General features: G+C 41.1%; 1 protein-coding gene across 1 annotated transcript; it reads left to right on the plus strand.

The window, feature by feature from the left end:
• The first annotated feature begins 822 nt into the window (after window positions 1-822).
• Window positions 823-11,850, plus strand: maea (macrophage erythroblast attacher, E3 ubiquitin ligase). Its single transcript, XM_034543300.1, has 9 exons — window positions 823-919; window positions 4,574-4,756; window positions 6,328-6,531; window positions 6,846-6,968; window positions 7,621-7,697; window positions 7,846-7,954; window positions 9,201-9,334; window positions 9,594-9,789; window positions 9,936-11,850. Exons 1-9 carry the CDS (start codon window positions 851-853, stop codon window positions 10,029-10,031), a joined length of 1,191 nt encoding a protein of 396 aa, XP_034399191.1. The 5' UTR covers window positions 823-850; the 3' UTR covers window positions 10,032-11,850.
• Window positions 11,851-12,639: the final 789 nt, after the last annotated feature.

Raw genomic sequence — 12,639 nt, forward strand, 5'->3', positions numbered from 1 at the left:
ATTGATATGTGATTTTTAGTTCGCTAAGTTGGAGATTAATTTGCTGTCATTCAAATTAATAAATAATGGATGCAACGTTACACCACCTGTCCCGGTCGTCCATTGTTTCTGGTATTGGCAGCTGATCTAACAGATGTGCTGTGTTAGACAACAGGAATCTGGTCTTAAAATAAAGTTCCCTTTATAAATGTAATTACTGACACAGCTCAAACTCACTGCTGCTTGTGGTGCAAATGCGACCCCAAGGAATACAAGAACACATGCTGAACGATTAACTTGTTCATTATTTACTGAAGTCTTGGATTCAATTACAGAAACATTTAAGAGTCTGGACTGCATTGTTTAATGTCAATGATGATATATTACATTTGTCTTGAGCCTTTCAAGGTACCCAATGACCCTTTACACATATGGAGGCAGACACAAACAAAAAAAAACAAATAACAGAAAATAGTAATAGGAATTACATGTATGAGCCAGTGTGGACAGGTGGGTGAAGTGATCAGCAAAAAATGGAAATTCAATTCCTAGGAATTGACAACTGGGCAAACTGCTTGTGAAATGTGCTCATGAAGAGCATGTGGTGTGAATGAGAGATCCATTACAGCTAATACATGCACCGTGTGGTTTGTAATGTTTTGTCTGCAACTCTTACATTGAATAAATATAATTCTTAATCCAGCTTTCAAACAAGGATTTGCTACTTCACATAAGAAGAAAAAAAAGTATTCATCAAAGCTTCTCCCACAGTCAGTGCCGACACCGTGCCGCCAGGTGGCGGTAGTGAGCGCTGAGGCCATTCTGAAAAAAAAAAAACACAAACAACCATAAGAAAACCAGAAAAACCAAGATGGCGGTGCAAGAGACAGCATCTCAACTGTCGATGGCTCTCAAAGTCCAAGAATATCCCACCCTGAAGGTAAACGAAAGCTGAAACTTTCTTATATTAATCCCCCACCGATTATGATGTGTCCACAATACACGATGCGTTTGACGTTATTTGGAAAATGGGGGTTATTAGTTAATTTGATAGCGAGAGCAGCGTACTTGACAGGGAGGCTAACGTTAGCTGGGCCAGTTTAGCCAGGTAGCAGCGTCCACTAACTAACTGCGTTTGATAAGCCACATTACAAATAAAGCAGTTTGATCCATACAAAATAGCTGGTGGCTAGTTATCTGGCTGTATTATGCCCTTAACGGTACTTATTACTGACGTCAAGTCAGTCGAAGGCCTCAGCTGTTAGCTTAAATGGTCCGTTGACCTGACTTCTGGCGTGTCAGTGAACGCCACCGCACGTTATGTCCGTTAATATAACGTTCCTGCGCGATCGTTATGTGGCTTATGTGTGTGTGTGGACGAATGTAACGGCCGTGCTGAACTGAGCACACAGCCGATCGGTGAGTATACTTCGGTGAAAGGTATAGCGGTTATATTAAACGGTAAAATACCCCCATCACCCGCGGACAGAACATGTCACAACGTGGTGGCTGGCCGGCATGAGTGGCCTGCTAGCCAGCTTGCTGCGCTGAAAACCAGCATTGGACACCTTTTTTTTTTTTTTTTTAATCGTCGCAAAAAGATGAATAGCCGGCCAGGATAACGTAACGACAGGCGTGCACATTCTAACTGGCCGGAAGATGGATCGGCTGAAACAACTGGAGGGGGAGGAGAGAGAGCCCTGTAGCGCCTCGCTGTCAGGCAGAGGATCAGTCCGGATAGTTAGCGCAGTGTCATCAGATTGACGCCGCTGCCTCTCTGCACTTTTAAAATGGCCAGCGAGAGAAATCACAGCCCGCTGCCGCGCACACATGCGCCGCTCCTCCATTCCACATAACGTTACTGCGACACCGCCGCGAAATGACGAGCTGAGACGAGCCCCGCTCCTGTGCTTCGTGTGAAAAGCACGTTTTGTGAGTAGCGATGTATAGACAGCGTTTATGTGTCTGTAACTAATTGCATGGGGGGGTTGTCATGATGAAGATGTATATATGTATGTATGCGTGTCGTTGGCGATGAGTCCATCCGTGTTCAGGGGGGGGGGGAAGGCACGGCACGGCTGTGATTTGGGGATATGTCTTGTCTTTGCTTGGATGCTGCAGTAAAAAGGATGATGGGCACCATTTTAAGACAAGAGTGATGGTTGTAATTGGTATCAAATGGGGGTCTTCAGCTGGGGGAGAGCCTATGGAGCTATATTGAGGCAGAATAATACAATCACAAGGATGCCTGACACTGACACTGAGAAATCTGCTATTCTGCATTACCAACACAATCTACTATATGTTGGGTATTATGTGCTTATTTAAAAAAAAAATATGTTTTGATATGTTCAGTCAAAGCAAGGTGTGCCTCAAGTCTTCTTAAAGAAAATGGTTATTTACGTGCATCAATGAAAACAGGCTTTGTGACCAGTGGTTTGTTAACCGGACTGCTGAACATACAGGCCCATCCCAGTGAAATGGTGACATAATGCCACAGAAAATGTGTCTGTATTCAAGGTATGTCAAAATCTTTCAGACATGCTAAAATCACCTACCCCGTTTAAGTATTCTGATTATCATTCACATTGTTGTGCACTGGCTTGTAGCTGTCTCTGGAGCCGCCTCCCAACAAATCCTGACTGACAACCACTCGCACCGTGTCAGCCTTAGCTGTCTGAAATATGTTCATGACTGATTTACATGTCCTCATATCAAATAGACCATGGTTGTATGGAAAAGAGTAACCCGATATGTAAGATCAAGTAGCCAATCATATTCAAAAAGGTCATCTTTTTACAAATGATGTGGTTTATTTTATTACCTTCTGTTAAACTGTCTAACTAACTCGGGTAAAAGGCCAGAAATAAATCGAAAGCTGTATATGTTGTGATACATGTAGTACATAATCTGGAAATTCATGAGAACCATTTTTGAAGATAAAATATCCAGGTTCGAAGGCCTGTTTTGGATTATCCATTAAATGTAATACCTGGGAAATAACATGTGCATGGATTTTTTTCTTTTCTTCCATTTATACATAGGGGATGCACCGAGTCAACTTTTTCAGTCCTGATACCTGGGCTTTGGGTCGTGGCTGATACTGAGTAACAATGTGATCCGGGTGTTTAATTGATAAACTCACTTTGTGGAAGTGACTGGGATCATTGTTTTATGTGTAAGGCAACATCAGGCAATGCTGTCCTCACTTTGGAGAATAAATACATCCGTGCATCTCTACTTATGCAGCATGACTGTCAAATACATGGTTACTTGAGTCGAGAATATAACAAAAGCAGTTGAAATGGTCTCTATGGTCTTGTTCCAAGGCATTGCTGCTCAACCTTGTTTGTTTGCACAGACTGGGGATTGTATGCATATTATATGAATTGATTTGTCTTTCTCATCTTGCTGTAATCATCAGCATCTACTGTAGATGCAGATGACCCTCTCCCCTCCCATCAGGAGCAAACCCTAATTGTGATGTAGCCCTCAGGGGGAATACAATTCTGGAGACGGATGTAGAGCCCATGCTTTTTTTTAAATATGTTCTCCCTCTTACAGCCTTACACATACCTGAGCAGAATAAGCCCCCTTATAACTGCACACTGATGATTACGAGTGCATACTAAACTGTTCTTTAGTACAAGCAAATATCTGAATCATAGGGCACGCTTGCATAGTTATCCTCTCCGTTAGTGACCTGTGAAATTAACTTGACTCTAACTTGAAAGAAATAAAATCCTGTAACGGATCAAAGTGCATCTTTTGTGTGTGTTTTTTTTTTTAATGCAATATCTCAGCGAAGTTACCACAACAGTCAAATTAATCTGGTTCCCATGTACCTGTGAAGTCACCTCATGTTGTGATAACACCGCACTGTTTGCTTTGATCATAGATAACACTCTTTAGTTTTTGTTGGATTCAGGTCATTTTCTGCCCTCACTCTGATCAAGTTGAGGTTTTCTTTTAGTAGACGCCACAATCACATTATATCTGACTTGTTCTACGTTTATTAGGGCCAAATATTAGCCTTTTTTTTATACTGAATTCAGTTCACTTCATGTGGGAAAAGAACACATTTTGGCTCATAATGGTGACACATAAGAGAAGCTTCTTTATAATGTATTATAGTTTTGGTCAAAAGCTTTAAACGCAAATGTGTTTACGTGGATCATGTGTTATTCAAGTTGGTACAGTACAAATTAAGATGAAGCAACATAATAACATGATACCGTTTGGCTTATCAGTATTTATTCGGGTTGGCTCTTGATTGCTAGTTTGTGTGTTTCTTCTTTTCTTTTTTTTGCCCTTACAAGACGGGATATCTATACAAACTACATTTCTACAAAGTAACCCAAACACTCAGGATGGCAGAGTACAGCTTTTGTTTCATTTACAGAAGATCCAATACAGCTCAGCTATTCAAAGAGCCTAGATGGCCCTTTTGCAAAATACAAGCCATAATCTGCAAGATGTAATGTTGCATATATTCACTAATCGGGCTTTGCAAGTGGCATGCTTGCTCTTGGGCACTGCTCAATCTGAATGCCTGATGCACGGAGGTAACTGGCCCGTTGTGTTGTCGTTGCAGGTGCCGTACGAGACTCTGAACAAACGTTTCAGGGCAGCCCAGAAGAACATCGACCGGGAGACGAGTCACGTGACAATGGTTGTGGCAGAGTTGGAGAAGACGCTGAGCAGCTTCCCTGTGGTCGACTCCGTAGTGTCACTGCTGGATGGAGTGGTGGAGAAACTCAGCGCCCTGAAGAGGAAGGTCAGGGATACGGATGTGCATGCATGTACACACACACACACACTTTCACACAGCAATTTCCTCTCCAATGTTCCAAGAAGTGTTTTTATGTATAGCTTATAAGTTGTTGTCCCGTAAAAAGCCATGAATCGTGGGTTCACACCAAAAGATGTACTAAAAACATACACAATCCTTGGAGTTCATTTGCCTAAATCTTGGCCACAGTGATGATACTTCAGGAGGGCCATCTGCACATCAAAGCGGAATAAATAGAACATTTTTATGTTCATGTTGAATAGAATTAAGCGGTGTTTTTAGATAATTTTCACATCAGTCGAACAATGTACACGGAAATGGAAACAAAACTCCCAAAACTCTTGAATCTCTTCCTCATCTTTTTCTTTTAGTTTAATTACAATTGGTTGGATGATCAAGCCTTTTGACTTATGCAGCCTCTGTGTTATTGCTAGTGTTGAGTTTCTAATTTCTAAATAATTGACTAATTTTTAAATTGAGGTGTTGCCTCCATTATTCCTGTTTTCAGAGGTCTGCTCTTAAATAAATAAAATGGTGATTACAGAGAAAATCAGACCGCAACCGAAAGTTTGTTTAACATAGCGATTGTATGTGGAAGGTTTATCACATCGATCATGTCTGTTTACTCTGTTGATACGATACAACACTTTAGGACCGGGTTTGTCAACTGTGGTATTATTATTATTGACCCTGGTACTTACTCCACCAGCAGTATCTCGTCTACAAACACAATCTCCCTTCAGCTAGAGCGAACTGTTAAAAAGTCACATTACTCGCCCCCGTTGACAAAAGCCCATTATTGTGGCTGCGCTTTTCTTTATGTGGATTGTGTTTGTCAGCGGTGGAATGCGGCCTGGCCGTCTATCTAGCCTGAAACAGACGGCGAGTGATCAAAACACACTTCTGCCGTTCAGTTTTTTTTTCCTTTTGTGCCAACATGTTGTTCAGCCGGTACTTTGTGACATATACACCATGTGTTGATAGTGTTGGAAGCTGGGCCATACTAGATACTGCGCTGGTGTGCTGGGTTGTCATTTCCCTCCAAATATGTTGGGCCAAATCTGGTCCCTCGGCTAGAAGTCCAAACCTCAAGAATACAATCTGAAAGGGAGAGTTAATGAGAGAAGACAAAGCAAGGCAACTTTATTTTGAAGCCCAATCTAACATGGTGTACGTGGAACAGTGCACAAAGGAATGCAATAACGTAGTGTACAATTCAATCACTGTTTTCTTACTTCTGTGTCAGAGAGTTTTCTTGTGATTTTATTATTTTTTTTCTATAATATTCCGTAATCAGCAGTGCAACAGCTTTATAGTGTTTCTTCTTGTTTAAAAATTAGCATTGTTGCATATTATACATTTAATAAGATTCAGTTTGGTTAATTACATCTGAAAAGAAAACCTCTAAGTAAGAAAATGTGAGCTTCCTTCTTCCAGGAAATGCAGTTCTGCCGAGAATGGATACTTATTGCCCATCAATATGAAAGTAGTTTTTTTTCACGATGCATGTTCAGCTATGTGTAGAAATCTTTGATCTTCTTGTGCGTGTGCTGCAGGCTGCAGAGTCCATCCAAGCGGAGGACGAGAGTGCCAAGCTGTGTAAGCGTCGCATCGAGCACTTGAAGGAGCACAGCAGCGACCAGCCGGCCTCCGTCAACCTGTGGAAGAAGAAACGCATGGACCGCATGATGGTGGAGCATCTGCTGCGCTGCGGCTATTACAACACAGCTGTTAAACTGGCCAGACAGAGCGGTATAGAGGTGATTGTCTGTGTGTCAATGATCCACTTTGTCCCAAGGTAATTCAGAAGACTCACGAGTTCTTTGAGTTCACATAGTATGTTGCATTTCAGAGCATCGGGACAAAATTAAAAGAGTCGCTGATGTTGTAACTGACCTTGTTGAACTTAGTCAGTTTAACACATTTATTGATGTGATTTGTTTAATCCTGTTACCTGAACATTTGCACTTTTTGATGAGTTAATTAATCTCGTTGTCTCTGAATCTGCTGCTGTGGACAACCAAGTGCGTTGGTTCTTCTGATGCCCTTCTTCTCCATCAATACATATCTTTAGGACCTGGTCAACATTGAGATGTTTCTCACAGCTAAGGAGGTGGAGGAGTCTCTGGAAAGGCAGGAGACGGCCACTTGCCTCGCCTGGTGCCATGACAATAAGTCCCGCCTTCGCAAGATGAAGGTAGCTCATTTACAGTCAGATTTTACCCCGTGGATCAAAATGGTTAAAGTTGAGATAAATACTTAAAGGCTTAACAAACAAACACAGGAGTAACTTAATGAGTTTATGGCACGCTCACCAAATTCGTATTGCATATTTCTGAACTATATTCAGCCACGTAGCACTATTTGTGCTCAGAAACAGACCTGACTAAATCACTCTGTTACCGTGTTAATCCGAAACGTATCCTATTAAACCAAAACGTACTTAGCGCAGACCTCCGCCAAGACAGAATAGGCTTCCCAGTTAGCTGCTACTGGTCAAGTCAACCTTGTGCTGCATGGTTAGCCCAATTTTGAGATGCTGAGGCATTAGGAAAGATGTTTTGTGACTGAATTTGAGAAATTTGGTCTTGTTTAGCTCCAGTTCACGGCCAAATGAAGATCCATTTTAGTGCCAACTGTTCCTAATAACCTCTACCAGCTGTTAGAAAAAATCCATTTGGGTAATGATTGAGAGGCATCTTGAGAATCTACCAGCGCTGTAGGAGCTTTATGAAAGGGATCAGTTTTCTGCCTGCTCTGCTCTAAAGGTTCATGAAGGGCAAAATGAAGGTTTGGCAGCACTTCAGTGGGTTTGACTTACTGGCATCGTCTGTCTGTTTCTTTGGCAGAGTTGTCTTGAGTTCAGTCTGAGAATCCAGGAGTTCATCGAGCTCATCAGACAAAACAAACGCATGGATGCAGTCAGGTAACACACACACACACACATGTGTTTACAACTCTTTACCTTACTTGCGCTTAATTGCAACGTTTGCCTTATTTTAACTCTAATTGAAGTCTTAAAACAAACACTGTCACCCACTGATCATCTTCTGGTGTGTCTCTGTGCATCTCAGACATGCAAGGAAGCATTTCAGCCAAGCGGAGGGTGGACAGTTGGATGAGGTTCGGCAGGTGATGGGCATGCTGGCCTTCCCATCAGATACACACATCTCCCCATACAAGGTGAACAAAGTATTTCCTGTTATAAATATGTACATAAAATCTTATTTGGTCACACCCATTTTACACACGCGTTGTTTTTTCTACATTAGGCTATACTCATTTGAGCTACTTCACACATGGGAATGCCAATCTCATCTGAGACGTAGCTGAGACGCATCATTCATCTCATTAAATGCAGCTCTGCTTACATTCGGGGCTCATCATGATGAACGTTAATTTAATTACAGATGAATCAGAAACATAACAGATACTTGTTCACTGGCATCAACTTTAATCATATTAATAATACTAATGCGGCAATGAAATTATTTCAAGTGGAACTTTATGGAGACCAAGTGGAGACAGAGGTATAGCAACAGAACCGCCACTAGAGGGCCTCCGTTGCCTTAAACTCAACTCCCCCTTGAGCTACTTTTCACTTAATGGCTGCTTTCAATAGCAGTGTTGATACTTTAAAATGTCCACTTTAAAATCCTCTGAGAAACAGACTTGTATCATGGCACCACAACAACAATGCTTCATCTCAAAAAGCATGTTTTGCCTTTTTTCTACGAGCAGAGAGGTTGGACCGAGCCGATTTACTGTGACAACATTTTTCCAGCTTCTAGAGCCAGCGTGACAGAAGCTGAACTGAGCATCTCTTTCCTCATTAATGGCTAAATTATCATCAAAGTGGATTTTGTCAATTCAGTTATTACTCATTCTGTGGAAACAAATCCCCTCACGTCCCTTTGTGGGAAAACATAAATTCACTTCTGAATTAACTCGGGCTCAATACAAATGTTGGCACCGTTGCTTGCAGACAAATAAAAGCCAGTAGCTGTCATTTAATTTAGATAAAATAGTTAGAAAGAGTTATTCAGGTTTTTAAAACCGGTTGCCCAACTCCTCAAGTACACTATGCTTATGAGCAAAAGATTCTCGTCTCCGTTGCCTTGATCGTGATTATAACCAGCTTCCACAGGAGTCTAAAATCACAAACTACCCTGACGCTGTTGTTGCAACACACACGCTAAGCGCTTCACATTTTGCTTCTGGGATTGAATATCCTGGTTACAGAACACTGATGTGTGTCATGTGTTTACATCCCCCCAGTGGCTGCAATGTAGTTAACAAAGGAATAGGAAACAAAATAGCACGTTGAGTTGTGACCTCGCTGTATGTGCATTCTCAGTACTGGGCCTGAAGTCTGGCTTTGACTGTCGGTATAAAACTCTTCTGTCTCTTGTTCTTTCTGTTCCATCAGGATCTTTTGGATCCAGCCCGCTGGAAGATGCTGATCCAGCAGTTCCGATATGACAACTACAGACTGCACCAGCTGGGAAACAACTCTGTGTTCACTATCACCCTACAGGCTGGTCTGTCTGCCATCAAGACGCCGTATCCTACCATGTTTTATTTCCAATAATAAGTGGCTTCAGTGGCTGCTTTAAATTTTTTTGCTATCAAACGAGGTCTTGATCACACATAACGTGTCTCCCTCTTCTCTTGGCTCACTCTGTTTAATGAAAGTGAAAATAGTCCCTGATATGCTATAAAATACAACCTCTGAGTGGATTATTCCGTCAACTGATGCTCTCTGCTGTGAGACCCATAATAACATCTCACTTATGTTCCTTAACCGCCATGCCTCTTCCAGTCAGTGCTACAAGGAGGATGGTACCTCAAAGAACCCAGACTGCCCAGTGTGCAGTAAATCCCTCAACAAGTTGGCCCAACCGTTACCCATGGCCCACTGCGCCAACTCCAGACTAGTCTGTAAGATCTCTGGAGAGGTCATGAATGAAAACAACCCTCCAATGATGCTGCCTAATGGATACGTCTACGGCTACAATGTGAGTAAACAAGATGATCTACATTTAAAAGTACTAGCATCGTGAGCTAAAGCTATTTCTGCTTTTAAAACCCAGTACGGAAGAAAGAAAAAGTCGTATAAATGTTTTTTTATTCCGTCTAATTTATTATCCCCTGCCTCTTCCAGTCTCTTCTGTCCATCCGCCAAGATGACAAAGTGGTGTGTCCCAGAACCAAAGAAGTCTTCAACTTCTCTCAGGCTGAGAAGGTCTACATCATGTGATCACTCAGATGACCCGTCTGAGTATTAACATGATCAAATACGGCCCCGTCGTTCATCACCTGTGACCGGGCCTACTGAGAGAGCCACCTGTGGAGAGCTGTGATCCAGTGCCCCCCCCCCTCACAGACGCAGCCGGCATTTCCCACAACCCCCCACCCAAAACATGATCAGTGCAAGTTCGCCAGTTCTCTTCCCCTCCCTCCCATTTTATGACACAGAAACTGGGATCCTCTCCTTTGAGACTCTGGTTTTAGATGGGGCTAAAGAACAAGAAGTTGATTGATCTATTCAAGCACAGGGACTATCCACATTGTCATTATCAAACAACAAAAAAAGACTGATGGGGTGGAAAAACTGCTCAGTAGTTATTTTATTACAACAAATAAAAACCTGTTGGGGTTACTTTGACTTTTCACTAGTGGTGTTCCTTTGTTACAAAAAAAACAAACGTGTGCAGTGTTAACTCACTCCATTAACCAGATTAACACAAGATTTTGGCCTTTTTAAAGGCAAACATGGCTGGCCTCCTGGTCACGTGGTAGCATTTCATTCTGTGATGCATGCGGTTGACATCCTTTGTCTTCTAGCCATGTTTTTGGTGGCTTTGGGGGAGGTATATGTTAAACGCCTACTGTTTAAACTGCCTATCTTTTGCATTTCATCCCCCCTCCTTTTTTAGGGTTTGGGCCGCAGTTTGGCTCCTTTTCAAATGTAAATATTAGTTGGGAATCCATCATCCTCATGTTTAAATTCGGGGGTTTTGGGGACAAGTAACGACAACAAAGATCATCCTTTTGCTAAGATGCTCTGAACTGAACACGTCTTTTCTTGGGTGTTGTAAACCTGATATAACCAACAGTATCCTCAAGTTAACTGGTTGTTCAGAAAAACGTCTCATCTTTAAGGACGCTGATAATAATAATTGTGGTGTATTTACTTCCATAATTAAATTTACGCAATATTACAAACAGGACAACCATTTTGGATGTGTTTTTTTTTTTTTCTCATTATTATTGAACAAATTGTCTTCCTTTTTTGTGTTTGAGGTTTGCCATTTCTCCAATTTCTCTATTTTTTTCTTCAACTAAACGAGAGTGCATATCAGTGAATTTAAGGATACTTTTTTTCTGTTTTAAAGATGAAGCCCTGGCTGCTTTTTATTAAATTAAACACTTCTCAAATAGTTTTGATTTCATAACAATTTTTCCACCATTTGAAGAAGACAATAAAGAGAAAGGCAGTGCTGATATTTTTTCTGTCTTAGGCTGTTGAAGTCTTCTCTACGGGGTTTACGTAGCATAGAGGTACACCAACTGATAACACTTTACGTAGTTAAATGCACACAGTACTTGCCTTTTTATTTTAGAAAGTAAAAGGCATGAAGAGGCAGAATCAAAAACCTTGACTAGGCTGTTGGTTGAGGGTCAACTTTTGGCCATCTGATAACATCACTCATCTATGACTTTGAAAACCTGTTATAGAAGATAGATGGAATATGATTAGATTAGGATGTTCACACATTTTGGACTTCACTGAAAACAAATGGCCCTTAAATTGTGAAAATGTAACCCTAAACAGCAACACGAAGCAGTCCAAAAAAAAAAAAAATGCAGTTTTATGTTAAACATGATCAATCTGTGGTTATTCATTTCTTCCTTGTGTTTTCTTGACAAACCAAAAGTTGCCTCATTTGTGTCCATACATGATTTGGAACTGTATCTGTAATGACACAGACTGTCCAGTGTATTTGTGTCGGTAGAATAGATAAAGGGATTGTTTCGTGAGCATACTGCCTCATAAAGATTTCAGTGAACTTTGATTTCAGTGTTTCATTATTTGCCGTGTCCACTTTGCTCCGTGGGCTTCAACATTAACATCCCCATAAGCCCAGGTAGGTGTGACGAGATTAACGATTCACTGCAATTCTGTTGACATGGAAATGAGACCAGGTGGTGTGTCTTTCACCTGAAACTACATCGCTGCGGTTGGAAGAGGTCATCTTTCTGTGTGGGCAGGTTTTTTTTGGTGTAGCAGTTGAAAAACCTGCTTACAGGTATACTGTAGTGTTGCTGATTTAAATACACGAGCAAGGGAAAACAAAACAAAAATAAACAAGTTTAGGCAGTACAATTGATTTCTCTCCAGAATTCACTCAATTTTAACTCCAGAGATAATGATTCAGCCTCTAGGAAGGTTGTATTGTGTGCTCTTGCATAAACATTTAGTGTTTTGGGAAGGCAATTATTTCTGTTATTGAGCATTCTTCAAAACAAAAAAATGTAGGAAAATGGCAAAAAATGTAACATCTTAAAATTGTTTTATTTATAACAGCCCAAAACCCCAAAATACAAAAATGAGTGACAAAACAGATCATCAAACCCCCAAATGTAACTATTGGTTGATGAAAAACACTACACAAATAATTGCATATTGATTGACACTTTAATTATTACAGAAGTGCAGTGTTTTTGCTTTAGATTTTCAAGTAAGAGGTGTCATGTTGAATTGGAAGACGCTTTTTTAAATGTTGCCTTTGCACTCACTGCAATAAACTGACATATTTAAACCCCGTTTAGCCCGTGAGGCTATGGACCTCTTGCACTAACCA

This window comes from Cyclopterus lumpus, chromosome 10 (genome assembly GCF_009769545.1).
Source record: "Cyclopterus lumpus isolate fCycLum1 chromosome 10, fCycLum1.pri, whole genome shotgun sequence".
Lineage (NCBI taxonomy): Eukaryota > Metazoa > Chordata > Actinopteri > Perciformes > Cyclopteridae > Cyclopterus > Cyclopterus lumpus.

What these genes read in the sequence shown, in the direction of transcription:
- maea (XM_034543300.1), top strand. Translation starts at nt 851, where the DNA reads ATGGCGGTGCAAGAGACAGCATCTCAACTGTCGATGGCTCTCAAAGTC. An exon ending in CCCGCCTTCGCAAGATGAAG is followed by an intron (nt 6,969 to 7,620) that starts GTAGCTCATTTA and finishes TTTCTTTGGCAG; the next exon opens with AGTTGTCTTGAGTTCAGTCT. An exon ending in CACACATCTCCCCATACAAG is followed by an intron (nt 7,955 to 9,200) that starts GTGAACAAAGTA and finishes CTGTTCCATCAG; the next exon opens with GATCTTTTGGATCCAGCCCG.